This window comes from Poecilia latipinna, unplaced genomic scaffold (genome assembly GCF_001443285.1).
Source record: "Poecilia latipinna isolate Pla-1442-1.1 unplaced genomic scaffold, P_latipinna-1.0 Scaffold117, whole genome shotgun sequence".
Classification (NCBI taxonomy): Eukaryota; Metazoa; Chordata; class Actinopteri; order Cyprinodontiformes; family Poeciliidae; genus Poecilia; species Poecilia latipinna.
In genome coordinates, this window is record NW_015112733.1 from 271,051 (window position 1) to 298,808 (window position 27,758).

General features: G+C 38.7%; 3 protein-coding genes across 13 annotated transcripts in view; 2 read left to right on the top strand and 1 right to left on the bottom strand.

Moving 5' to 3' along the window:
- The first annotated feature begins 308 nt into the window (after positions 1 to 308).
- Positions 309 to 11,031, top strand: errfi1b (ERBB receptor feedback inhibitor 1b). The gene is made up of 4 exons (XM_015028206.1): positions 309 to 508; positions 5,617 to 5,789; positions 6,127 to 6,206; positions 8,132 to 11,031. The coding sequence occupies exons 2-4, from the start codon at positions 5,743 to 5,745 to the stop codon at positions 9,112 to 9,114; spliced, it is 1,110 nt and encodes a 369-aa protein (XP_014883692.1). The 5' UTR covers positions 309 to 508; positions 5,617 to 5,742; the 3' UTR covers positions 9,115 to 11,031.
- Positions 11,032 to 11,253: 222 nt separating this feature from the next.
- emc1 (ER membrane protein complex subunit 1) lies at positions 11,254 to 22,148 on the bottom strand. Of its 2 annotated transcripts, XM_015028202.1 has the most exons (23): positions 22,002 to 22,148; positions 21,469 to 21,596; positions 21,298 to 21,363; positions 21,122 to 21,215; positions 20,900 to 21,028; positions 20,683 to 20,809; positions 20,424 to 20,573; positions 20,122 to 20,289; positions 19,762 to 19,833; positions 19,513 to 19,611; positions 19,287 to 19,383; positions 17,346 to 17,462; positions 17,135 to 17,143; positions 16,028 to 16,227; positions 15,711 to 15,860; positions 15,376 to 15,537; positions 15,131 to 15,250; positions 14,903 to 15,040; positions 14,175 to 14,348; positions 13,838 to 14,048; positions 13,637 to 13,721; positions 13,153 to 13,282; positions 11,254 to 12,177 (listed from the first exon to the last, which is right to left on the bottom strand). In XM_015028202.1, the coding sequence occupies exons 1-23, from the start codon at positions 22,091 to 22,093 to the stop codon at positions 11,998 to 12,000; spliced, it is 2,898 nt and encodes a 965-aa protein (XP_014883688.1). In that variant the 5' UTR covers positions 22,094 to 22,148; the 3' UTR covers positions 11,254 to 11,997. The 2 variants fall into 2 exon arrangements, with proteins under 2 accessions (XP_014883688.1, XP_014883689.1); XM_015028203.1 differs by lacking the exon at positions 17,135 to 17,143.
- A 1,105-nt stretch (positions 22,149 to 23,253) lies between these two features.
- ubr4 (ubiquitin protein ligase E3 component n-recognin 4) overlaps positions 23,254 to 27,758 on the top strand; it is a 50,506-nt gene continuing 46,001 nt past the window's right edge. For all 10 annotated transcript variants that reach the window (XM_015028207.1, XM_015028213.1, XM_015028209.1 and 7 more), the window contains exons 1-7: positions 23,254 to 23,393; positions 26,176 to 26,273; positions 26,397 to 26,500; positions 26,680 to 26,809; positions 26,953 to 27,098; positions 27,275 to 27,374; positions 27,469 to 27,610. In XM_015028207.1, coding sequence (XP_014883693.1) covers positions 23,269 to 23,393; positions 26,176 to 26,273; positions 26,397 to 26,500; positions 26,680 to 26,809; positions 26,953 to 27,098; positions 27,275 to 27,374; positions 27,469 to 27,610 — 845 coding nt within the window. In that variant the 5' untranslated portion in view covers positions 23,254 to 23,268. The remainder of the gene's footprint in view (positions 23,394 to 26,175; positions 26,274 to 26,396; positions 26,501 to 26,679; positions 26,810 to 26,952; positions 27,099 to 27,274; positions 27,375 to 27,468; positions 27,611 to 27,758) is intronic.

The window sequence follows — 27,758 nt, forward strand, 5'->3', positions numbered from 1 at the left end:
CTTGCTTCACAGTTATGTGCCGCTGTTGCTGTTGCTAGGTGTTGCTCTGTCCCATTAATTAAATATAAAGATATAGGTTTTGACCAAGATGCTTCTTTGAATACGAATAAATGAAAACCCATTAAAAATTTGGCATTTTTAAAGAATCCCGCTGTGCAAATGTTTTTCATTTTGAGGTGGTGTTTTTTTTTTTTTTTTTTTTTTTTTATGAATGGTGGAATGTTTCATGTTCAGGGAGATTTTTCCCCTTTAAGGCAGCAGTGGGTGGAGTTATAGAAACGCTCACAGGGTGTTGGATCCATTTATAAGGAGTTATGGAAAACTGCGTCACTCTGACCAAATCGGTTTTACCTCCCTGCCTTGTTGACAGAGGAAGGATGTTGCACATGGCTCGGTTCTGATGGGACTCCGGCTCACCACAGCTACACTTTTGGATCCGAACGCCCTGGAGAAGCAAGGACCGATCAAGACGCTTTTACGTCATGGAGACAGTCGGAATTTATTTCTGGTAAGAGTTTTCAGTTTTTGCCGAGTGCTTTACTGCTGATAAACTGGGGCTTAAAATTGTGAATAAAAGAGTGACTGGAAATTACACAGGCTTGTGTATAATATAAAAAGAACACGTTGTCTTCTTGAACTAGTTTACGCTGTGAATTTAGGGAGCCCCTTTGCTCACGGGAATTTAATTTAGAAAACATCCTCTGTTCAGAAATAGTTTTTAATGGGTTTAGAGCCTTTATTTAAAGCTGAAGTTTAAATTATGCTCTTTTTAATGGGTCTAAAACGCTACTAACCCACATAGATTAGGTTATTTGTCCAGAGGGACTCTCAGCTGTCCTGCTGTCCCGCTACTGGATTACTGACAGATTTGAAAGGCAACCAGTTCCATTTGGGCCCGACAGAGGGCGCTGAAGAGACCCGAAATGCCCTGCAAAACCATAATGATATATTTACTATGTAATATAGCTGTGAAAATCTATTCAGATAAACTGTTCAGATACAGTTTTACATTTTGTCATGTCACAATCACATACTCTATCTCATTGATACACATTACGTTTTTCAAAAATGTTTTTAAGTTAAGTTTCGTAGAAAAAATCTCTACCTAAATGCCTACCTACCTATAGAAACATTCTTATCCTTTGGTACTACCTGGTTAGTTGACCAACTTTGTTACATTATGCTTTTTCGTATTGACTTGTAGGCTTAAATTTCCATGTCTGAAGTTAGAAAAACAAATAAAAGCTCCTTATTAATAAAAAAATATATATACGGTATATAAAGACAATTTTATCACCAACCCTCATTGCAAAAGCCAACATAGCTGCCTTGAATGTAAAACGATGGCTGGCTGCAGTAAGTAGTTGTTTTGCACTTCTTGTGATTTTTACTTTACCGACTGTTGAACTTTCTTCAGCAATCATCATGCCACAGTGTCAAAGTACGATTTGCTGAAAAACACATTGAAATTAGCCTGGATTGCTAATAGCTGTTGGCCTGGTTAATGAACAAACTGCATAAAAAAAAAAACAGAGCGTAGGTGGCCACCAGCACTGTTCCTGGTTTACTGTTGTCCAACTACATAAATTCATTTAATCCAGTCCAATTTAGAAATAATTAATCCTGAATTACCTATACCGACTGGTATGATACCACAATTTAATAACAATAGTTATACAACTATAGTATATTGTTTGATACACGTTTGCTGTAAATTGTAATATTCACTGGATCGATCTTCGTAAAATCTTTTTAAAAAGGAAAACAGGGCTGCTCATTTTATGACCTGTTTTCTGCGTACATGACTGTATGAACGGCCTCATAGGCGTGTCCACACTTTTTATGGTTTACAATGGGTAATCAGGTTCCAGAATTCATTCATGCGCCTTAAAACTCCATGACACACTTGGGCTGAACCTTCTACATTTTTGTGTGTGCGTAAACTGAAAGTAAAGTTGTGTCATATGCAGTAGATGGATCAGAATATTAGTTTTATTTAGAGGTCTGTGTGTGGTGAGAGTAATATTAATCCTCTGCTACGCACTGTACCGACCATTGTCACTTTAAAACTTATGTTTTGGTGATTGGCTTGGACATAGAACCTTTACAGGATGTGACCTAAACGTATATGTTATTAAAAAACACTTGATGTTGAGAATAATGTTGGGAGTCTGCTACATTTATTTATTTAAACTTTAATAAAACCAACTCTAGTTTTTAATAGGCATTTGAATCTGATTTCCTTGGTAAAAAAAAAAAAAAAATTTGATTTTTCTTACATTTTTATCATGTGAATGAAGGTGCTCTGGTCAGATGAAAAATTAATTTAAGTTAACACAGGCAAAATCACTGTGCATGTGGCAGAAAACCAACAATGCACATTCACTGTAAAATAAAAATGTCTCTAAAATCCTGTCAGCTGTGGCTACCAGAATTTCACCGTATAAATATGGTAAAATTCTGAATCTTACCATATAATTCACAGGTAAATTCTAAGGTATTTTACCGTAAATTAGAGACGCTTTTTTTAATTATTATTATTTTTTTACAGTGTTGTGACACACCATCCCCATGGTGAAACATGGCGGTGGCAGCATCATGCTGTGGGTGAGGCTGCAAAGGAGAACATTATTTATTTATTTTTTGTTATTGTTGTTGTGGCTATGAAAACTTCATGCTAGTTGGTAAGCTCTCACTACACACTGATGAATTTGTGGATTTAAAGCACATCGTTTGTGCAAACACGCTGCAACAATAGGCTCATCCATACCCGTCTGACCGGTGAATAGCCTGACAAATGTGAGGTTGGTGCTCGCCAAGGACAACACATCCAGCTCCTGCGCGACCTAAAACAAACTGCTTCCTCCAGCTTGCGCCTCGTCCTTTGCCGTGTGCCAACATGCACATTCACCATGCGCGGTGCAGGCTCATGCTTCGGCCACGCCGGCCCGTCTCCATGGCGCATCTCTCGTCCTAACCTCATGGGAGAGTTCACTTGTATTTTCAGGCTTGGCCGACTCTGGGCCGGGGTTGCACAAAGGCCCATTCACGGCTGAGAGTGCTTCCATTCATGGATGCTGAGTAATTGCCCACAGAATTCCTAATTGTTCAGCGTCTTCCATCGCCGAGGCTCTCGGGTGGAAATGACGCCACAGACGGGTTGGTTTAGGAACGATATTAATATTCAAACACACAGATGAGCCAATGTTTTGTTTGGTCTGTGTGGGGTTAACTTTGCGTGCTTCGAATGGTTTGCTTCCCACTTCAGTTCTCATACGTCTGACGCGGGCCTTGAAACAAAGCGGGACTGAGAGACTTAAAGGACGATGCGATGGTGAAGGTGTTGACCTCCCGTCAGGTGGGATTAATTAATAGCTTCATTTTAATGTGAAATGCTCCTTTTACTGCAGCTGATAGCGCATTAAGTGTAAATTTTCAATGTTTTTGACATCAAGAGGGATTAGATATTTCCATTAATATGAAAATAACTACTGGTGGGATATAAAAGATGCAAAAGTACTTTGACTTGGATGCTTTTTCCTGGACTGATTTGATAAACTACCAAATGAGACCCATTGTCTTCCTGGGATCAAACTGAGTTTTCTGTTTTATCACTGTACTTTGCTTGTGTTTGTGGTTCCGGATCAGAGGAATGCTGTACAATTAGCCCCTGTTGAGCAGGCGGATACTGCCATGTTTCATGGTCAAAGAGAGAGAGGGGGAGAGAGGAAGGAGAGTGAGGAGAGCCGCCTCCCCCTCCCTCACACACATCTGACCCGAGGTTGTGCAACAGCCTGAGAGTACAAAGCGAAACATACTGTTCAGCAGCTGCTACAGTAGACTGAAGTCATTTACTAGGCTGTTGCCAGTTTTTTTTTTTTTTCTTAGACGTTTCCATAAAATTGGTCACAAGTACAGCATGTTTTAATGTGTCTTGTGCCAGAAAAAAAAGAGGGATTGTATTTGTGCGTACAGATCTACAGTGCTGCACAAAGAGCCAAACTTTCCTGTTATCTTTTTAAACATGACATGATGAATAGTTCACTATTATCTCTGCAAAGCTTTCAAAGTTTTTTTTTTTTTCATTCTCTTAGTTTTTTAGTTTGTGCGTGTGTGTGTGTGTGCGCGTGTGTGTGTGTTTGTGTTAAGCTGCACGTCTCTGACGTAAGATATACCGAGTGTGGAGTCGACACAAAACAAACAGCTTGCTCTTTTTTTCTCCTACGCTTGTCTGCTTTTCGAATTTTTCAAGCACATTCCGTGCAGTACTGAAAGTAAACACGATTTACTCACGTTTGATGTCGCAACAAATTCCTGAAAGTGTCCTTTTGCCGTGACGTCTAAAGATTCCCACACATTGAGAAAGTTTTTAATTTTGTCTTTACAACACCAAACTTCCCATGTGCTTTTCTTGGAAAGTACATGGAAAGCAGATGGAAAAGGCTGTCATGTTTTTTTTTTTTTTTTTTTTACAAATAAAAGCCAGCTTTGCACATCTACGAGCTAAAAATAAACATAAACTGTGGCAATCTACAAATTCAACTCTTTTTTTTTTTTTAAGCTTTCATTCACTAGTGACGCTCTCCTTGCCACTGTTACAGATTTGAGCAGGCAGAGTGAATATTTGTCCTGTCAACCGATTCTACCACCTGAGCAGTGTATCACTGCAGCTCCTCCAGAGATTTACCATATGTTTCCCAGCTGGCCATGTTGCAGTCGTGCCGTATTTGTTTTGTTGTCAAATGATGGACTGAACAGTTTGTTGTGAAATGTCTAAAGCTTAGGAGATTGTTGTATGACATAACATTGCTTCAAACTCTTTATCTTCGACCTGTCTGGTGTGTTGATGACACAAAATCAATCAATCAACACCAGTAAATTCATGTTTTTGGCTGTAATTTGACAAAAATTAAATAGAACTACTCCTGGTTAAACGTAATTAAGCTTTTTAGTTTTGTTCACATTACGTTTAACTGTGTTGTCGTTATTTAAACTGACTGGTTTAAGATTAACTTAATCGTTGCTGTGTTGAAACAACTAAAACAAACTATTAAAGTTGCTAACGTGTGCTATTTTTCAGTTGAACCTGTGTAATACTTCTTAAAAATATGTACTGTTATGATTAGGACTCAAGAAATTTAGAAAATAAACAAAATGGCAGCAAAAAATATAGTACATTGATGGAGACCATTGAAATATTACAAGAAAGTAAATTTCAAAGAAAAGCCGTGGTTTAAAACGCTTTGGCTGCGCTGTACACTACCTCGTTTAAAAACACTCACAGCTTCCTGCACAGCTGCCATCGAGTCAGTACTTATTTACTGCTAAAGGCTTTTATGATTATGATCTAATGTCCCCACTTCTCTTAAAGTATTTAATCAGATAAGATGATGACTCTTTTAATTGCCGGGCGTGTTGCTCAGGGTGGAAGACTTGAACTGTACACCCAGTTCAGGTAGCTTTGCTATGAGCCTTTTTACACCAGTAAATCCTGTTTAAACCAAAGCAAAGATAATGCCCACAAGCCAAACATGAAAGAGTGTTTATTTTATTTCTGATTTTTTTTATTTTTTATTCAGCTTCTGTAACAAGTGCGTCTGTGTGTGTTCCCACCAGCTTGTTGCTGCGGCTGCTGCCTAAAATGAACCTTTGATGGGTTTGATGGAGCTGACTGGCGTCGGAGCTTCGCATCAATGCCTTTCAGACCTTCTTGAATATTAGGAACATCCTTTCTGCCGCATCATGGATGGAAGTCAAAGTAACTACTGGGGCCACCAAGAACTGCACGGGTAAACAAATGTTGATTAAATATTACAGAAAAATGAAAAAAAAAAAGAAGGTATATTTATGTGCTTTGTTTGGAAAGACCCCCAAAAACCCCAAACCCTAAATCAGGTTTCTCTGTAAGTGCTGTACAGAGGAAATAAGCAACATGGCTGAAAGCAATGTAACACAGTAACATAAAACATGTTTAAAAGATTCACCTAACCTGTAATAACAAGTATGTGGAACACATTTTCTGTTACATGCATATTTGTTGTCACTCAGCACATAATAACTGATTGACAGCGGGTTACATGCAGGAATTGCTCACACACTCACACATGAATCTGTTTTGCTTTGCAGAGTGTGCTTCGGCCTGAGCGCTGACATGGACCACAACCTGACAGGGCTTCAGCAGCAACAAACGGCCAGGGAGTTTAACCGTGAGTCAGATATTACTGTTATTTTTAACTTGCTGAACAGTAACCGAGGAAGATGCCACGGGTTGCCGCGCCCGCCACTTTTACTGGAACACCCGGTGTAAAAAGCCTCAACGTGAGCTAATCTTTTCTTGCAGTAGCATCACCTCACACTGAAAATCTGAATAAAAATTCAACCTTTGTGGGATTTAGAGATGGACTTCTGTTTAGCAATATATTTATACTGCTGTAGCTGAAAAGTCCTAGGTTCTAGGAATACCTAATTATTAATCTAAAGTGTGACTTGGGGGCTTTTTGGAACAACTTAGCTTGGGCGCTCCAGCAAACGAGGTTAATGCAGATCGAAACATTTTGTACATTTTTTTTAATGACAAAGTATTTTTAATTTATTTGCCATGTTTTTAGGTAGAGATACAAACATCCAGATTCAAACATGTAGAGATCCTGACTTTTTCTTACTCAAAAACAGAGTTGGGCTCAGCGATCACTAAGTTAGACTGAATGCAGCAAAGCTATTTGAAGAAAGTTCACTTTTTTGTTGCTGGCAATAAATTAAATACATTTAAAAAGAAAAGAAAATAAATGGTTTACCTTTTTTGTTAAAATTATTATTATTAATTTTAATATCTGAGACCCTTTTCTAAACCTGCAATAGTTAATTTTTCCCTGCTTTGTCTTATTAAAGTATTTCATGTTAAAATTATTTTACTTTATTTTTGTGGATAAAATAGTACATTTAACTTATCAGTTTTATCCCACAGTGCAAATGTTTGGACATCGTTGTCCGATACACTCTGAATATCACCTACATGTGTTCACTTGTTTTGTTTGGGAAACCAATAAATGTAGCAAAGGTGATATTTATTGAAAGCAATTATTTCTTTATGTGGGATTTTTTTTTCCACACTCTTTAAACACAATAAAATTAAAAGATTAGTTTCTCCATTTTTTTACATTATTGTGTTATATTCATTGTAAGTCTTTCATACACTCTCAACCACATGAGTCAATAAGTATATATTATTTTTTTTGCATAGATTATCGTAACTTAAAATGAGATTCTTTGCAATTGTTACTTCACAATAAATATGTGCAGTTGTTACTGCACATATCGCAGTAACAACTGCGCAACTGGGATTTTTCCACTTAAATCCCAGTTCATAGTGTGAACAACTGAATGTCTTTCAGTTTTCATGTAATGTACATTACATGTACATTAATTACATATAATGTAATTAATGTACATTACATGTACATTAATTACATTAATGTACATGTAATGTAATACATGTACATTAAATACATGTATTAACATGTATTTAATGTATTAACATTAAATACATGTTAATACATTTAACATTAAATACATGTATTAAATACAATACATGTATTTAGTGCTAAATACATGTATTGTTTTCTTTCATTAGCATCAGAGATTATATTCCTTAGTTAAACCTTAATTGTCCCACAAAACGTCTCAGAAGGAGTGAATGAGTCGGGCATCACGAAGCTGAGTTTCATGTCAGAGTAGGGACAGGAGGGGACGATATCGCTCCTGGGTCACCAGCTGTTCCGGCAGTCTGGGACACGTTGGATGTTTCCACCAAGAAGGTTATGGGAAGCTTAGTTAAGATTGTGGCCTGTTTTGCAGATTGTGACAGTTCCTGTGTTAATCAGGGTGTTTTGGCTGATGTTTGACGAAGAAGGCGATACGTTAAGCAGGTGTTTTCACAATTGCTTCCTGTCCACTATCTGTTTTCACCGTGGGTTGTTTTTCCATGTTTCTTCCTCTGAGATGTTTTTTCTTTCTCCTCTGCAGGAAGAAACAGTGATAACAAACAGTTCCTATCAGCTAGAGAAGTTCTTAGTTAAAGGGTAGTTTGGGGGTTTAATTTGGTTTAATGCTTTGTGTGTCTTTCCTTCCACAGCCGCCCGGTTTCCTGCTTTCTACTCCGATGCTTACCGGCTAACGTCGGGTAATGTTCTGCATCCCTGCGAGGGAGACCAGGTGGTCCCTTCGTCCCAGAGAAGAGGCCGCCAGAAAGAGGCCAAACCCCTCCCTCCTTTGCCTGACCCTGAGGACTTTATGTCAGATGAAGCTGCAGACAGTGAGGTCGAATTCTTTACCAGCGACCGCCAGCGCCTCCTGCCCAAAAGCTGCTCAAAGGCGATAACCAGAAGCAGCAACAAAAACTGTGGTCAGGTGAATTTTGCCTACCAGGGGGGCTCACTGGCGATCAGGCCTGCTGGATCCGACTCCATCGCTTTCTCCTGGCCAAGCAGAGAGGACAGACCGCTGGGCAGAGAAAGCAGAATTGCAGCAAACTTTGATCAGTTTGCTCACGAGAAAAGAGACAACCAGCTCGAGGGGTCTTCTGTTGGAGGCAAACTGTCAGACCAAGCGCAGCCGTCCTCCAGAAACCGATTTTCCTGTTCGGGTCTTCCTTCTGATGCCCATACGAGTTGTCCGCCCGTCCTCCCTGAAAAACCTCGAATCCCTCCTCGCATCCCCATCCCGCCCAAACCCTCTGCTTCCTCAAAGCCAGCGAGCGACAACGACGACGAAAACCCCCCCAAGATCCCCCCACGCGTCCCCTTGGTGCCGCCCTGCCCGCCACGCACCCCGAGCCCCAAAAGCCTCCCGATTTACATCAACGGCGTGATGCCCGTCACGCAGAGTTTCGCTGCTAATCCAAATTATGTGAGCAAGACCGTACAGAGGCAGCAGAGTGAAAGGGCTCCGCCAGCGGCACAGTTTTCTCCCTGCATCGTTCCCATTTTGAAGGACGGCAAACAGGCCAGCGCCACACACTACATCCTGCTGCCGCCGGGGCGGCACGCTCACGCCGAGAGGCGGGGAAGGCTCCTGAGCGAGCCCAACAGGACGGGATGTGTGTGGCAGAAAAGATAGACATCCTCCCAACGAGTAAATGCAAAGCAAGTGACTGACATTAGGCATGGGCCAGTAAAACTGTCTTATGGCATAATTTTTAGTTAAAGACAAAAAAATAAAACAGCATCATGGTATTAATAAGGAAAAAAAGGTTTTAAGAGCTTCTTATGGAGAGTATAATACTTTTTTGCCATTCTTTATAGAGTAACAAACTGATTGTGTGCTTTGAATAAATTTAAAAAATACTGATTTGCAACATGTTACAATCAAGGTGTGATGTGGAAAATAACAGCCAAGAATACCAGTTAGGTGTAATTCAGTGCAAACCCACTTAATTTAAAAAGCAGCTTTTGAACTGAAGATGAGAAAAAAAAAAAAGAAAAGAAAAAAAAAGCGGCCTTCGTCCAGTCAGCCGACTGGTCGTGCATATCAACAAGCAGCAGGAGAACATGACCCGTCCAGTATTTCTCTTCATTCTCATTAAAAGGACTTTAAGCCACAGGAACGGTGCGACAGAAACTTCTAGCGTTAGCGGTTTTAAACCAAGCTACACCTTGATACCAGCACTGACCCATGCCTAACCCACATTGTTGTTGTGTACATGATACACTGCTGTATGTATGTTATCCGTCACTCGTTTATTTTATTTTGTGTGGTTTTATTATCTGTGGTTTCACTGTGATTTGTTTTTGACTGAATTTCCTACCGGTCAGTATTTCTAAGAGACATTTTTACTGTTCAACCCTACAACAATAAAGTACGGCACTCAGTATTTCTCTAGCAGTGGAGGAAACACACTTACCTCATTTAACATTTTTCACTGAGAAGTATTTCTCAATTAATTACAAAGTCATCTGGGTTTTGTTGTTGTTGTTGTTTTAGTTAGTTTAGTTTAAATAAACAAAACTCGTAGTTATTACCCACATATTGATATATTTCTGTTGTTTCTGTTCATGATTAGAGGTTTTAATTAACTAAGCCAGAATGATCAAAATAATAAAAAGAAAACATTTCAAATATATCACTGTGTGTAACGACGGTTAGATTACCTTTTTTAAACTGATATTCTACTTTATTGAGATATACTGTCCTGCAGTTTTTTTAAAATGTGTAATTACTGAGTAGTGCTTATTGGAAAGTTGTGCTAATGTCAGTAAAACCATCCTGAACCAATACGGTTTTCCTTAAAAGAGAGCACATAATTAAAGGTACAAGCTGGGCTTGTGCCTTTGTTCTGATTGCACAAGTTGTTGTTTTATACTCACAGATGTAATATTTTCATATCATTTTAAACATTTGGACTGATGCTAAGTGTGACAGTGAAGGGTATGTTTGGTGAACACATCCCATTATCAGAAGAGACCTTAAAGTGTTTTCTTTCATAATTTTCAGGTTTTGATTTGATCAATTTGCCCATTTCAAATTTTCAGCTTTTTGAATTTTTGTCGCACACATTCCAACTAGAACGTATTATATTAAAAGACATAATTAGACATCTGAATACATAAACCCACACCTAAAGTTCAAATGAAATATAATCAAGGAATCGCTTCACTTAGTTTTTTTTTTTTATATATCCTAATCCCCTTTAGGTCTTCTGCCTATTATTTAATTTTTCCAGACAAAGGAGGCCTACTTAGCTCAAATCAGATTTCACATTTATGATAATTTATTCCCACATGTACATTTTTTGTCAGCATTGGTTCAATTGGCATGGTAACTGTCCATGTTGGATTTATTTTTACAGAGATTTGTGGATGAAATCCAGTTACGTTTACACTGCTGAAGTTCAGACTCATGTTTACAACCTTTGTTACACCGACTTCATGAAGTTCTTATAAAGGTTCAACATGGATTCAGGCCCTTGAAAGGCTGCAGATTGTAATATTGTTTTATGGTCTATTTAATGAAATAAATAACTTATTCATTGTGTAACTTATTTCTTGATCCTTTCTACCAGATGCCAATAAAATAGGGGCTTTGAATGTCTTTTTTTGTGAGGGGATGGGGGGTATGTGTGAGCAAAAACATGAAGTCCTGCCTACAGACTGATCTGCATAATGTCCACTTTGTAAAGTGTCTTAAGTTTAACGCTTCAACAATCTTTTGGGCAGCAGCTTGGAATACCTTGGAAAGAAAGGAAAACATTCAAAACGGGAGTTCTCAGAAAGATTTTAATGGATCCAAACAGGGAAAATGAGGTCTACTGTTTGACATTTTCCTCTAATTTTATAACAGCGCCTTCTGTTAGAAATCTTAATGACTGATCGCAGATCATCTTGTCCTTGCTTGGTCTTGCCTTAGAGTTCAGCTGCTTTCCTATCAAATCAAAACTACAGGATATCATGGTGATTCAGCAGATTAAAAAAAACAAATATTAAAGTAACCATTTAGGCTCACAGACAGTTTTCTTGCATTTCTGCGCCGACTTCCGAATTTACTATAACTTTCCATTAGGGCTGCTGAAGTATACACCATATGTAAAGTTTTTTTTTTAATATAATAAACTATATTTAAGCACCTAACTTTGACAAACATAATTTAATAAACCCAACTCTGTTAAATTCATTTGTAATTAGTTATGTGTTCAACATTTAATTAAAGTGATGTGGGGAGGAAAAAAACGGTTCTATTATGGATGTGTCATTTCTTCTTTTTGCAAAATAAGTTAAAAAAAAACAACAAAACAAAAAAAAAATCAAACACATAAAACCTTATTCTACCCCTTTGTTTCACCCCCCCCCTCCCCACCGTCCCCTGCAGTTCCTTAAGGGCCTTATTGAACTTTGGCCTGTGTGTTTCCCTACAGGCACGGCCTCAGCAGTCTCGTCTCATCTCGTCGGAGCGAGGTCCGTCGTGCAGCCGCAGGGCTCTCTGGTGCAGGACTCGATGACATGGCGTTTATCGCCAGGCCCGGTTAAGCAGTTTGACTTCTGCCAGGCGTTTGCTGATCATGGTGGCAAAGAAAAGGGCAAAGAGGACGCTGCTGATGAGCATGTAGTCGTAGTCGTCTTTTAGGACGTCGAATTGCTTGGAGGGATACACACGGGTCTGGTAGATGTCGAGACCGTAGGCCACCACCTGCAAAGAAAAAACGTGCAAAAAGAATAAAATATGCAGTCCTTTATGGTATCGGTTTTATTGTCATCGACTAAAACGTGGTAAAAAACGCCCCTAAAACAAAGAATTAAGAGAGGCACGACTAAACATTTTTTAAATTATTGGAGGGAAGGATGAAGAAACCAGTTCAGTCAGGAACAACTATGGTAGGATCAGTTTTGACTTGATGTTTGTGCGAGAGTCTAATAGCTTCTGTGGCAAAGAAAATGGACGCCATCCCAGTATGTGACCAGGCTGGTGACCAGTATGAAGAGGAGGGGCCTGTCTGCTGTATACAGTTTTATTTCCCTCTCACAACTGAAATGCCTAAAAAAAGTTGAGTCTTTGTTTTCCCCCCAGACTTCAGTCATCTAGTCCAATTAATGCCACCAAATAAGAGTCAATAGCAGAACAATCTGTTTGGTTTCAACATGCAGGATTTAAAAAGATTTTCTAGCGAGAAACCCACTCAAAAAAAAAAAACACTAAATAAACACGCTTTCAAAAAAAATGCATCAAATGTGTTGCAAAAAAACCATCATTACCACACAGAAAGAATCAGCCAAACTAAAATATTTGTACTTTTCCAATTGCGCAGCATTATGACACAACCTTGCCTATAAGCATTAAGCCGCCTAAACTTCCAAACACATCATTAAAATCTCTTTAGTTACGGTTTATTCTGGCTGTTTTACAGACCTACAAAATATACTACAGACATTTTTTTTTTCCTAAAAAAAAAAATGTCTGTAGCATCATGTCTCACTCCATAGAAGGCTTGTGTTACCTTACCTAATAGACACGTTCTTTTAAATAAGACATACTGGGAATTAGAAGATACTGCAAGTTGTTTGGCAACTTAAGGTTCAGAGAAGGTTTGTTTTTTGTTTTTTTTTTTGCTTTAACACAGCCTTTGTCATTTTTATTTCACCTTTTATAATGTAATATTCGACTCACCAAGCAGGTTGACTCCAGTCCAGACGGGGCCGTGTGAATTCCTCGCACTCTTCCCACGGTCTGATTGTAGTTGATGAACCACTCGGTGCGGATGATCAGCTCCGGTGCGTACGGTATCAGGTTTTCCTCCCTGGAAATCGAGTCGTAATTAGCTTCACGTAAGGGAACAGTCGGTGCCTCGGGAAACCTGCTGAACTTCAACATTTATGTGTCAGACCAACACAAAGTTGTGAATGATTGTAAATTGGGAGGAAAACCGTGATTGTATTCATCCTCCGCCGCAGATTCGTACTCAAAGACATTTTGAGAATGTGCACCACAAAGCACTACTTTGTGTATGTCACATTAAATGTATTGAACTGCATGGATAAAATGTGACAAAATGTAAATAAAAAAAAATGACCACTTTCGCAAAGCAGCTCACTGTTTTACAGTGAGCTGATTTACAGTGAGCTGTAAAACAGTGAGCTGTGTCTAGACTTACCGACTCTGCTCAGATATTATTTCAGGCCTGCGTGGGTCGAGGAACATCTTTGGTAATGACAGAATCCCCCCAGATGGCAGACCAACTGTGGCAAATGGAGGGGCGGGGAGGGGAAATGTTTCAGAAGTGTTTAATATTGTGGTTTTACTCACCAAGACTAAATTTGGAGATGGATGGAAAAGAATCATTTTTGAAACGTACTGAGCAGATGGCGGCTGGTGATGCCTTTCTCAGTCAGAGTGGCCTCCATGGTGGAGATGGAAGACGGGAAAATGTAAGACTGCTGGAGCACCTGAGGGGCGTGAGGTCGATCCAGCGAGCTGAAGACGGTGCTGTTGTAAAGCTCCATTCCTTCGTAAAGTTCGATGACAGAGAACTCGTTCCGCCGAGACTTCGTGCTCCAGTATTCGTACTGTGACATTTGACAGACAAGGGGAGACGTGAGTAACGTTACATTAGTTACGCGATGGACCAAAACTGACACTTCTGCAGCTTCATATGTGCAAAACGAAGGACGAGGAAATCCATCCTGGCTTACCACAACCCAGTTTTCAGAGTGGACAACGTGAACGGGTCCTCTGGCTTTCCTCTGAACAGCTTCGTGGATGATGCGACCGGTCACGCCGTCGATGAGCAGGATCCCGATGAAGCTGCGCTCCTGATGCACGTCTGTGCTCTCCGTCACCACAGCCAGCAGATTTGGGTTCAGGTACTATTAACAGAAAGTTTAAAAAAACAAAACAAAAAAAAAGGATAACATTTTGCATTGAATACTTTGAACTGCATAAAGGAAAAATATGCTCCAAAGCAATTAAACTATTAATTAGAAGATAATGTATGTATAAATAAGACCTAAATTTACATTAGTTGACCTCACGATAAAAGACAACTCTTATGAATCCTCCCAAACCTTTTCATATAAAAATTTTATATTTTTCCCATACTCTAATTTCCACATGTCTCTTCCAATGTTTTAAATATAAACTGAGCAATTTCCAGTGTAAATTTGAGTAGGGATTATAAAACAAAAAAAAAAGTGGAAAAGAGTTGGAAAATTATTAAATCAAATTCCAGACTAGGTAGGATGTGCACAGATTATATTAATATTATTAGTAATATTGAGTGGGAACTCAGATTTTTACTCTACTTTATTACAAGATGTTACAAACAGTTGTTTTTATTCACACTGGTAAAAAGAAATGCAATTTTATCTATTTTAGAACTCGTTCAAATTGCAATTAAATCATGTAGAAAATGTTATTGTACCTTATAGAGCACACTGCGGTCTCCCATCACCCTGCCTTGTGAGTGCACATGCTCATTCGGCCTCTTCCCCTTAACAGAGACAATCTTCTGTACTTCTGTTGGAACGACGACCTCCCAGACCTGCTCAGTCGACAAGTCCTGAGAGCAGAAAAATAACCGCGGTTAAGCTTTCACCGATTACTGGAGCATTATTTCAGAATGCAACACAATGTGAAAAGAAGAACTTGCCGTTCTCAGTCTGTAGCCAGAGAGTCTTCCCTGACTGGAGTCGACGAGGAAGAAGAAGATGGATGAAGCCGTCTCCTGGAGCTGCTGCAGGACGTTCTTGGTTGAGGGAAAGGCAGAAACCTGGAGTGGAAAGAACAGACAATTAACAACAGGTGGGAAATGGCTTTAATCAAAATGTTGCGATTCTAAACTCAAGATGCAGTGACTGTAATCTTGTGGACGACAATCTGAGGTGTTGATCTGACCTTGTACTGGTCATCGACGAGAAGCAGGACCTTGGCATAATCCTGGTCCATAAGTGGGAGAAGGAGTGACTGGAGTATTGGCTGAGGTAGGGCAGGTGGCATGACCTGACTTTTCCTTCCAAACATGGGGTTAAACACATGAAGTGTGGCCAGACCCGTGTCCTGTGACCCAAAAGAGCCCCGACAAAAAAAAAAAAAAACTGTATGAAACAGACTAGAAATCACTCGTTGTGCCAGACGTTTGTAACTTAAAGAGACTTTGAACAAGAAAAGAGAAGATACTGACACTGACTAATGAACTTTTTCAACACAAGTGCCAATGTTTCATTAGATACCTTGTCTTTGATGAGCAGTGTGCACTGTGGAGGGTGAGGGAAGTGAGCAGTGGTCCGCTGAACCATTAATTTAAAAGCAGCATTCTTCGGGACGTTGTTGAGATAATGCTTCCACAAAATTCCACCCGTCTTGCTGTCGATGCCAAACAGCTTAAAAGGAACAGAAAAACCAGATGAAAGCTCTGGTTTGTTTATATGTAAGCCTGCCTGAACTTAGACTGTACAGATAACCGTGCACAGTAAAACAGCAAGCAAAAAAAATACTAACAAACAAAGGTGAATATTAGAAGGTGAGGTTTTAGTCTCTCCACTTTTACCTTTCCAGACGATGTAACCATAACCATCATCTTCTGCAAGTTGAACTCGTCTCTCGACAGGTTCTCAATGGAGACTTCATTTTTGACTTGACTGCGGGGCTTCCGGGCGTCGTAGAACAGCTTCCAGAGGTGGGCGATCCAGGCCTGCAGCATGATGAGCTGAGAGGAGAGCCTCTTCAACACCATCGACAGCAACCCATCTGGAGAAATCAGAACAAGAACAAACATATTCTGTAAAGATGTACTGTAAGTGTCAAGAGCCATTGTTCACATATTTTAACTAAATTAAAATCAACAAGACAAAACTGTCGTCTTGGAGAGTAGGAACGACTAAACAAAAGAGACACAAGAAACACTTAGAAATCAGCTGACTTGGTGGCTGGAAGCTTAAAAATCTAATATTTTTTCCAATCAGTGAACACGCCATGTTGTTAAGAGCTACCAGGTCATAATTGACAGCAACCAGCTTTGGTGTGGATGCTTTAACTCAGTGGAAAAGGTTCCAAATTAGTACTTTTCAGACTAGTTGGGTGAAAAGTACAGAGATCACACTGTGGTGTAAGAAAAAGATAACTATGTTCTAGAACAAGCTGATTCATTAAAGAGCAAGAGACATTTTCAGAAGAGAACAGGAAGGCTAGTCAGAATATGGCACAGCTGGCAGCTCTTATGAAGATTCAGATTTGGGTAAGAAACTACATTGTGTTGGAAATACACACCAATGCTGCATTGTTGGCGATGATAGCCGTGCTGACGACTAAAACTAAAGGTGAAAGACGGCTTAAAATGTCAACTGATCATTTTATTTTTGTTCTTAAGCTTTTGTAAAGCATTTCAGCAACTGTTAATACAGATAAATGACATGGCGTAATCTCTGATCATGTTATAACTGATCACCCTTTCCGTTCTTAAAGGGATAGGCACGGTAAAGCCCTACCAGAGATTTAAAAATCGGTCACAAAAATAAAATAAAATGAAATAAAATAAAAATTTCCATCTCCATCACAGTAAATGCAGAAGAGAATTAGCTTTTTTAACACAACATTATTTAATACCTAACATTTTCAGAGACGGTCAAGAAACGTTACAAAGAAAGAGACGTGTTACCTTGAATGGCTGAATCCACACGCAGCAAGAAAGACAGAATAAAACAAGAGCAAAAATAATAAACCAACCTGGTGAGTCACAACCACAAGCTATTTAAGAGCTACTTGTTAGAAATGGACACCAGCCAACGTGGAGGAAAAAACATAAATAAATAAAATAAAAGACTTTGCTGGTGGTGAGGTGTAAACAGGATGAATGTCAAAGCATTTACCGGCTTTTTTGCCGAACTCGCCCTCGAGCTCGGCTTGTGTCCCGGTGAGGGGAAGATCCACCATTTCCATTGTCACCACGTCTGACAAGGCTTCCTCTCTGGTCCACATCACACGGCCTGGAAAACAAGACTCATTAGTCGTCTGCAGTCACTCATTCTACCTTCCACACCCTGTGAAAGTCCACAGGGTTCAGAGTTTTCCAACAACATGGTAATTTCTTTTTCCCCTTGTGGAAAAGGTCAGAGCTATTTACACACTGGGGATGTGTGGGTCTGGCATTATTTATCATGATTAAAAGGCAGAAAATACCTTTAGCGTCATCATGACGCAAAGCATGGCTCACTACTTACTTTTGTGTTTCAGAAGGATAGAACACCTACCAACTCTTAAAAACCCAAATACTGCCATTGCACCAGAATAAGATTCTTACAAAAGCAAATATATTTAACCATAGTCTAGTTCTAAGAACTGATCTGGTTTCTTTTAACTAAGCAAATGCATGATAAAAATAAACGTTATTTACAAAATAGAAATAGAAAATGCAGTTACTATGAACACTGAATTCATTCACGAGTAAGACTCTTCCTGGGAAGAGAATGACAGTGGGAGGAGGCAAAAATGCTTCAGTACAGTGTGTGATCCTGACTTTTTTTATCTCTATTCAAGCTTCACACAATAAAAACATTCTTTGTTCATTGTTCAAGTCGACCTTCTGCCTCACAGCTAGGAGCTTGTCGGTTCAAATCCCGGCTGTGGCCTTAATTTTTTGGGAGTTTGGACTTTTTTTCTGTATACATTGACAGGTACCGCTTTTCCCTGCTGTACAAAAACATGCACGTGGGGTTAAATGGTTGCTTTAAATTGCTCACGAATGCAAGCGGCACTCCCTGTTTTGGCTCCGCAATCGATGTGTGGACCCACCTCTCACCAGATGGCTGCTGGGATAGACTTCACTGAAACCTTTAACAGGATTAGGCTTCCTCATCAAAAACTTTGTTCAAACAGTGGGATAATTTTTTTTTTATTTTTGTTGCAGACACTTTCTCTTTTAAAAACAAGATGCATGGTCCCTATTTGAAATTTTAGCTGGACTAGAGTTGGGGAATGTCAGACCAGAGCTACAACAGTTTTTTAGGAGCAAAGTACCCATTTCATTTATAACTGAAACGGCTAATTATCGAACACTTTATAAAGGTATGAACATTTTGTATGACCTTTAAATGTTTTTATTGATAAATATGCTAAATCTGTTTTAATGATTTCTATTGTTGGACCCAGGAAGAGGGGGTGTGAAGCCCAGCTAATGGGGATCCTAAACAATGAACAATAAACAATATTATTCACTGCTGATGAAACAGTCGGGTTGCGTTGTGAGGGCATCTCTACACTGGTTTACACCCTGATTCAAGAGGAAATTAACTCTTAATTTACCTCAACATCCTCATTTTAAAAGAGCTGCTGACTTTATTTGCATTATAACAGGGGAAGTAGGGTTGCCACCCGTCCCGTAAAATACAGAACCGTCCCATATTTGGCTGTTAATTGTAGCGTCCCGTATTGAACCGATACAGGACGCAATTTGTTCCGTATTCTACAAATGTGTATGTATAATAATAAAGATGTGGTCCCTGAGTACTTTATATAGTAGGCTGCTCCAGTCATTGCTTCACTCACGGTGTTGGTGTTGCGATATTGTGCCAAACTGCTTTCTGGGTAACACAGAACAACCGACACGCTGCAGCCGCAGCCCTCCCCCCCTTACACATATAGGGACTTGTCCCTTATTTTAATTTCTGAAAGGTGGCAACCCTGAGGGGAAATCATGATAAAACAGAGAATCAGGCAGGTTTGCACTACAAAACAATAGTTGGAACAGTTTGTACGATTGAAACAGCAAATACTGGAGGCTGATGGAGCCCACTTTGCTTGCTTCACCGTACCTGGTTGTTGAATGAAAGTCAGTGCGTGGTCTTCTGTCTGCACCATGACCCTGTAGCCGACCGAGTCGTCCTTCTTCAGGAATGCTTGGACATGCAGCTGCAGGGCAGAATTTAAATGAGTACCTTTATTAAAAGATTCTTTAAATTCCAAAACATGGCAAACTAATGGTTGGATTATAGTAAGACTATTGCTGCTTTGTGAAACAAAGAAAACAGCAAGTTTCACCCTCTCGGGTTTTCCTCCGTTAGGATCCACAGTGAAGATCAGAGTTGTGTCAAGAAGTCTGCGCCCGGTGTCTGCACTATAGAGGTTGATACTGCAAGCCTGTGGAGAAGTAATAGATAATCACTTACTTTTATTATTAATTTGAGAAAAAAAGACTTTAATATAATAATTTTTCGTGCATTATTTATTGTAATTTATTTATAATAAATACCCAGATTGAGTTGAGAGAGCAATACTATATGAACTTACTGTCTTATTCTTGGGTGACATAACAGCTGCGACCGTCTTCTCTCCAGTGGTAGCAAACGAAGCCAGCAGTGCCTATAAATTAAGAAAAATGTGTCACTAACTATTTCACTCACCAATTACTAATTTGTATGCTTTATCTTATACAACCCTGTCAAGATAAAAGAAAAAGAATAATACATTTCAGGATAAAATTTGATGGAATTCTTAATGTGCAAGAATCACAGTCAAGAAAACCTAAAAGTCACTCAAGCCATCCTGATCAACTGGGCTTTCGACCAAAGTTGCCTTGGGCTGCAATTGAGCTAACAGAATCTGGGATAAATCTTCCAAAAAATGAAATATGAAGAAACAATTACATACAGGCTTGAAATCTCTCAGTGTGACTATCTGCCCGTTGTTCAGCTGCAGAAGCAAATAACGTTCGGGCCCAAGCTGAAGGAAGAACTCTGATAATGGCTTTTGGGCAGGGTTGGGCTGGTGTGAGACAAGCGACGGATGAAAGTCTGGGTCCACTTCAAGTCCAAGTGACTGCGATGTGACAAGCGATACAAAAGTTAGGGAGAAGGGGGAAAAAAAAGCATTCATATAGACAATAAATACAGACTGAAGAAGGGAGGCAAAAATATTTCATAGAAAGAGTTTTGTTTTGGTTTACTTGATACCTGCAGGGGGATCTGAGTCATCTGTAGCTGTTGGTGTAAGTCGAGTGTATTTAGGGACATTGTTGTTGAGTCTACACACATCAACATCCCCTGACCAACCACTGCACAGCTGGCTGGTATGTTGGACAGCCATGGAGCTTCAACTGAGACCTGGAACAATCCCAAACCAAAAAAAAAAAGGAACAAATTGGAGTTCAGGTTTTCTGTCATAGCGACATCTACTTGGCAGACATTCAAACTTTAATCAATAAGAGGTTACCTGCTTGATTATCTCGCCATCTTCCATGCTATAAACAACAATAGTGATATGGGAATGGGGAACAATTCCCAAAACAAATACTTGACCATTTCCTCCCGAATACACAGTTTGATAATCCACAGTTTCACTGCAATGAAAAACAAAAAGACATAAAATTAATAATACAGCTCATATTGCTGATATAATTAAAAAATAGCATGAAAATAGAATGTTTTACCTTTCTGGCAAGTTCTCTACCCATTTTTGATGCCCATTGGATAAATAATGGACAGAGATGACAGTTTTCTTCAAAACAGCGACATGTTTGACTGTTCCTTGTTGCCCCACTAAACATGCTGATCGAAAACTAAAAACAACAACCAAAAAAAAAAAAACAGTTAGGGTTTAATCCACGTGAACCATATGACATGTCACAACTGCAAACCATGAAGGTCTTCACCTGCCAGTGTCCAGCAACATCTCCCAGTTTAAACCACCAACGTTGATGTCCCAGGAGCGCAACATGCGCCCATTTCCAACCACTAGTACCGCATCTAAGCACACAAAATAAGTTGTATCAACAGTGAATATGCTAACATAAGCACAGAACTGAATAAACGCTTAAGAAATAAAAACCTTGTGCATGGTGCAGAAGGGCATCGATGTTTCCCTCTGGACCAGTTTTGTCCACATGTCGCCAAACTGTATCAGACATGGATAGGGGAGTGTGTTGTGCTTAACACCAAAACGATGAGAATATATGACAGATAACAGGTGTGTCTGTTTAAGGCTTCAAAAAATACTTACAAAGCTCTCCTGTCCTGGAATTTAGCGCTGCAAAAACATTACTCTCTGTTGCTACAAGGACTTTTTTGGAGGACTGCAATTGTGTGTCGAAATGAGAAAAACGAACTTTGCCTACATATTGCTGTCTCCTGTGAATCAAGAAATAAATAAAAAAGAATGTATTATTAATTTTTCTAACTATTATTATCAATTTTCAACAGAATAACTATTGTTACGACTAACAGTGGCATGAATAACTTGTAATTAATTTAGTTATAATGATTCTATGTTTAAAAATCAACCTACTTTTCTTTAACTAAATGTGCTTACGTGGCTCATTGTTTCCAAATATTATTTATAAACCTGCCGTTCTAAAAAAAAGATCGTTATGATAGTTTTTTTTTCTTTTAAAATGTCCTCTCCTGAAAATGCTCACTGAATACACCGAGTCGAAGCTAATGGCTTTGACAGGTGTTAGCATTAGCATCTTCAAATTGTGAGAAAAGATACCTTAGAAAGACGTTATTTTTTATGGCCCATTGGGCTGTTCTTACCAGTCAAATTTTCCTACTTGATCCTCAAATACAGCATGAACAACAAAGAATAAAATACATAATTTCAGCAACAACAAAATTAGCTTTGCCATTGCAGCAGCTTTGACCAGCTCAACGGAAGGAGGAAGTCGGAAGTGGTCAGACTCACTATTTGTCTGCTAAAACGGAAGTGCTGCCACCAACAGGTCAAGAAGTACACAGCATAACCGCTTTGCTTGATTCATAGACATGACAACTTGAGGTTCAAACTCAAACTCTATTGAAAGCCAAAAGTCCAACACTGAAATAAATAGATAACTTGTAAAATAAATAAATAGGTCCTCCATAGGCCACATCTCCAGTCAATCACACCAATCACAACCAGCAAGTCAAAATACGAAGTGGCAAACATTTGAACAAAGAAAACTTAATATAAGAATCATCTGAATTTTGTACCTTAAGAATATTTAGTTAAGCATACAAATATTTATAATTTTCCATTGTATGTGATATTTCTTTCCAATAATCAAAAGAGGAAAAGTCACATTCAGTCATCCAGCTGTACCGCTAGATACAATGACTACATTTAGTAGAATTTGGAAACATAAGCAAAGCAAGCATTGTTGATTCGATGGAAACAAAAATGAAAGCATTTCAGAAAGTATACAACAATCCAAACAAAAACTGGTCTTTGGATTTGCAAACAGGTGAGTGTGTTCTTACTGCTGAAAATGTTTTTGCAATAAGAATAAAAAAAAATATGCAATGTGTGCCACTAATACAATAAATAAATAATTTGCTACAGAAAAAAAATGGAGGTGTCCAAACATACAATAAATGCTCAAACAATTTATAAACCTTTTCATTTTTTTTCATACAGTAAATTATTGAAACATTCCTATAACAATGGAAGGAATTATTTATTTTATTTTTTATTTTATGAAGGCGCTTCTAATCTTATTTATATGATCACAAGCATACAAATGCATTTAGCTACTCATGGATGCAGTGATGTGTGCCATTTTTAAATGCATACAGGCACTACAAAGACATAAATCAAGCAAGATCAAATTACAACACAAAACCAGCAAAGATAATTGTATCAATACATAAATAAAAGTTATGGGCATTAATTTTTGTACAAGACACAAAGTTGAACCGAAAAGAAATATAATATAAACACATCAAATAACGCATATTTGATGTAATTTTGAGCGACGGAGCGCCCCCTGTGATTTACCTTCACAGCCTCTTCCTCAGCAGTTAGTTTTTTCTATGGGATTTCAAGATGGCGTCGAGCGGAGGAGAGGGGGAGCACGAATGGACAGCGGCAGTGCGACCGCTTTTATCAGCTTCATACACCGCTTTTGAAACAAAGGAGCTACCTCAGCTTATTGGCTCTATAATTAACAGGTAACCGGTTACATGTCAGTGTGTTGCTTGTCTCTGTTATCACCAAACCGCCCGTGTTCATCCCGGACATAGCCTCAGCTTAACTTGCACTGGTATCGAGTTGGTCTCCAACTGAAGCCAACATGCTAGCATTTCCTAACTTGTTTAAAATGGGTTTAGCTTGCACCGTCAGATACGTTGCTGGCAAATTGAGACGCCTGCCTTTCAAAGGTGTTAACGTCCCTTTTAACATACCACTGTTGTTCAGTAAACGCTAAAGAATGCCGCAGTGTAGCGCTTTTAAAATATGCTTCATCATTAGCTAGCTAACCGTGGGCCTTCAACTCTGCACTCTTAACGTAACGTAGAAACGCTGCTGTCAGAGTAATATTGGACCATGTCAGCTGAAGTAACCAAGTTGAACCAGATTGGGGTTTGAAGCCGAACTTGTCTGGTACGGTCAAACGCAGATATGGCAACTATTAGCTAAACTGTTAAAGGTTGAGAATTTGGTCTGCAGTGTTTCTGTTTTGACTAAAAGTAGGCGGGGACAGCTTTTCTCGGCTAGTTTTGCTTCTTCAGGTGACTTGCTTTAGGCATATTGTTGGTAAAAGCATTAGCTTGACTATTTAACGTCAACGGGATCACCGCTAAGGGAGTGTCAAGTCAGTACCGCTGAAGCCAGGCTGTCACCTGAAACCCCGAGAGAGTTTTAACCTGGAGCGATGCACCCCGGGACTTTGAAGTGAAGAGTTTCATTTTCCTCAGAAACAAATCGTCAATACGTGCCGTCACTTCTGCAGCAGGGCCTGAAAGTTTCTTATCAAAGCTTCATTAACACTTTTCTGTAGTTGGTGTCTTCTGCTCTTTGAGCCTGTTTGTTTTTCAAGGCCCCCAAGCAGGCACAAAAAACGTACTAAAAATCCAAGTTATGAGAGTATTGATGTAAAAGGAAACAGTCGTTGTTTAATCCGTTGTCTCCTTTAATGATTCACTTGACAGCTTTTTGGGACTCAATGTAACATATCCTCAAAGAATACTCCTGTATTATGTTTCTGCAGTCTTTGTGTAAATATTTCATTTGACTGAATACTTTTGCTGCTGATGCTGTTCATGTATCAGAAGTTAATGTTTGAAGAAGATGGCTGTTTACTTTTTCTAGGAATTGACCAAAACTGTGAAGGTAACAAGATGGCAAAGTGACAAAATAACCAGCAGTCATAAACACTTTTACTATGTGAATGTGATTTCAGTTTATTGACACTTAAGTAATTCGTCTAAGCGTAATTTTCTTGCAGCCATAGATTTCACTCAGTTGTCTTGTGTAAAATATCTGAACTGTTGCAATTTTTGGAGTTAAAATCAACCCACTTCCACCGCACTTGAGCGGCCCGTTCTCATTATTTTCCCATTACAGAGAAGGCCTACATGAACAGTCATATTTGTAGATAAATTGGGCTTACCAATTGAAAGTTCCTAAAACTCATGAAAAGGAATATTACACTTAAGCAATATATCAGTGGCTTTTATTTATTTACATTTTTAGAAATTGAGAGAGGTGGTACCAATGATTAACTGTTACTTAATAGTTAAAATAATTAAAGATTTATTTATTTTACATTTTACCACAAAGTTATATCAAAATAATAATAATAAAAAAATTGAAGCTCAGAAGCTTATAAAACTTTAATGTTGCTTGGTCCAAGAGCTAGAAGCAACATGGTTTTGGCTAAATCTAATCCTCCACACACACAATTGTTTTTTGATGCAATAAATAAACAACCAATTTAATACAACATTACAGTTAAAGTTGGTGTAGGTGTTAAATTATTTTGTCTAATAGAGGCTGTGTGGGTTGAAGAGGACTGCCTAACTACAAACACTATGATATTTGGACTGAGTTTTACATCTGAGTAATATATGTAACATGACAGTATGTGACTACATTCAGCCTGCAAAAAAAAATTGGAAATATTTTGTGGTCACAGTATTGCTGTACACAATATACATACTGCAAAGAACTTTTAATCAAGTACCAAGTATTTATGGTACCTATGCCTACAATGCATTTTGTGACATTTGTTGTTTAAAGCAGTTTAGTTTTAAAATGTTATTAAGAAACTAAAGCTGAGTTGTTTCATTGCCAAAACAGGAAATGTCGGCCTAACGCAACTTTTCCTGTAAAATCTTCATTAGATGAAAATATTTAACTTGAATTCTTTTTCCAGTAGCTGGATAAACTACTAATTATCTGGGGTCTGCTTGAACTCAAAACAGAAATACACTTTTTAATTATTTGTTGTATTATATAATTACTGCGACATTGACCAAAATTATTGCATATCTTCCTTGCATTGTGCAGCCCTTGCCTTCGTGATCATTTGTTATTGACTGTTTATATATTTGTTCAAACATGAACGACGACGCAGATAATCAGTTTTTTTAGCAGTAGCATTATATTCTCCATTTTGTGGAGTAACAAGCTTCAAACCAGAAAGTTTATGAAAAAATATTCCTCAACCTGAGCTGCTGAAAACACCGAGGAGGTTTCTGCATCCTTAGTGCAACTTTGTAGTTCTGAATTTTGTTTGGAATGAATATATATATGTGTATTTTTTTGCTGTATCACATTTCATGAAAACATCAAAACAAAAAGTATTTTTTTTTTTTTTTTTTACAGTTTTTTTGAGGGCATTACATTCATGACTGCAAATTTACGCTAAAATTAGGGAAGACGCTGTAAATTTCCAATCAAATTCCCATCTTGTGGTTTGTTACATGCTGTCCCACCTTTTATTTGCAGTGAATCGGACATTCTTCACCACGACAAACAATATGAGCCTTTCTACTCCTCATTCGTGGCTCTTTCTGCACATTACATCACCACTGTTTGTGGTCAAAGTACGTATACTTAATGTTCTGTTTTGTGTTAGGGATAAGGCGCTGTCATTCTAAATGAATAAATCGAATGAATTTGACTGCGTTTCTGCAATCTTGACTAATTATTTTGTTTTTATTTTCCAGTACCAAGAAACCAGCTGCTGTCGGTGGCTGCAGCGTGCAAAGTACTCATCGAATTTTCATTGCTGCGATTGGAGAATCCAGATGAAGCATGTGCTGTATCACAGGTCAGATTTTTGAAAAAGTGCAGGAAGAAAATGTTATTATTTTCAGACTTCATTCAGTGGTTTGTTATATTGTTCTGAAGAGACAGACTGCTTCTATCTGCCACTTTAATTCTGTATAAATTAACGCTATCCAATTTTTGTTAGCGTATTGCACTTACATTGTATTATTTCTTCTACAGAAACACCTGATTCTTCTAATAAAAGGACTTTGCACTGGCTGCAGCAGGCTGGATCGCACAGAGATCATTACATTTACCGCTATGATGAAGTCTGCCAAGTTGCCTCAAACTATCAAGACCCTCTCGGACGGTGAGTAACCCAGAGCAAACAAAAGTCATTAGAAAACTTTTTTTCTTTTTTTTTTTGAAGAAAATAAGCAAAATCCCAATAGAGAAAAAATGTCTAAATTATTTGTGACTCGTATAAAAGCGTGTCTTCTTTTATTTGTCTAGTGGAAGATCAGAAGGAGTTACCCAGTGTTGTGAGCCCTGAACTTCGACAAAAAGAAGTGCAAATGAACTTCTTTAATCAGTTGACTTCAGTTTTTAACCCGGATCTTACCACCATCTTGGCTTCACCATCAGCAGCGCACATGCAGGTCAGCGTGATCCATTTATGACCGTTAAAGTTAACCAAATTGATATTTAATTAACCCATATTAAACTTGTTCTATGTAGGGAATTTCCTGGTTTACATCTGTTTGAATGCTTTGTCACTGTTTTGTTTGGAAAAAAAGCTCATCATACCCATTTCTCAAATCCCCAAACTTTGCAGGCTGAGAGTGACACAGACGACCAAACCACAGATCAAGCTGTTCAGGCCAAAATGAAGAATGCGTTTGTCTCTCAGAATGTGTCGAGCTTACAGGAACTTGGTCAGTAGTTCCCCATCAGATGCAGTGCAGTAACTTGGGTTGTGACTAATTTGCCTGTAACAGTGTGTTTGGACCCTGTGTTTGTGCCTCCCAGGTGGATCTGAAAAGTTACTACGGGTGTGTTTAAACCTGCCGTACTTTCTACGTTACATCAACCGGTTCCAAGATGCAGTTTCAGCCAACTCTTTCTTCATCATGCCGGCTACAGTGGCTGACGCCACTGCTGTCCGCAATGGGTACGTACTTGTTCGTTAAATCTAATCTGTGATCTGGTTTAGAAATATAGAAATGTCTTTGTGTATGTTTTGAACTCTCTACATTTTTTTTTTTTTTTTTTTTTTCTTTAAAAAATTTTTTAAAATTTTTTTTTAGATTTTTTCCCCT

Coding starts and splice junctions, on each gene's coding strand:
- errfi1b (XM_015028206.1), top strand. CDS start 5,743: ATGGATGGAAGTCAAAGTAACTACTGGGGCCACCAAGAACTGCACGG. Junction 5,790..6,126: donor GGCCACCAAGAACTGCACGG/GTAAACAAATGT, acceptor TTTGCTTTGCAG/AGTGTGCTTCGGCCTGAGCG. Junction 6,207..8,131: donor AACGGCCAGGGAGTTTAACC/GTGAGTCAGATA, acceptor TTCCTTCCACAG/CCGCCCGGTTTCCTGCTTTC.
- emc1 (XM_015028202.1), bottom strand. CDS start 22,093: ATGGCAAAGCTAATTTTGTTGTTGCTGAAATTATGTATTTTATTCTTT. Junction 19,384..19,512: donor ACGGAGGAAAACCCGAGAGG/GTGAAACTTGCT, acceptor TCTGCCCTGCAG/CTGCATGTCCAAGCATTCCT. Junction 13,722..13,837: donor CACCAGCCGCCATCTGCTCA/GTACGTTTCAAA, acceptor CATTTGCCACAG/TTGGTCTGCCATCTGGGGGG.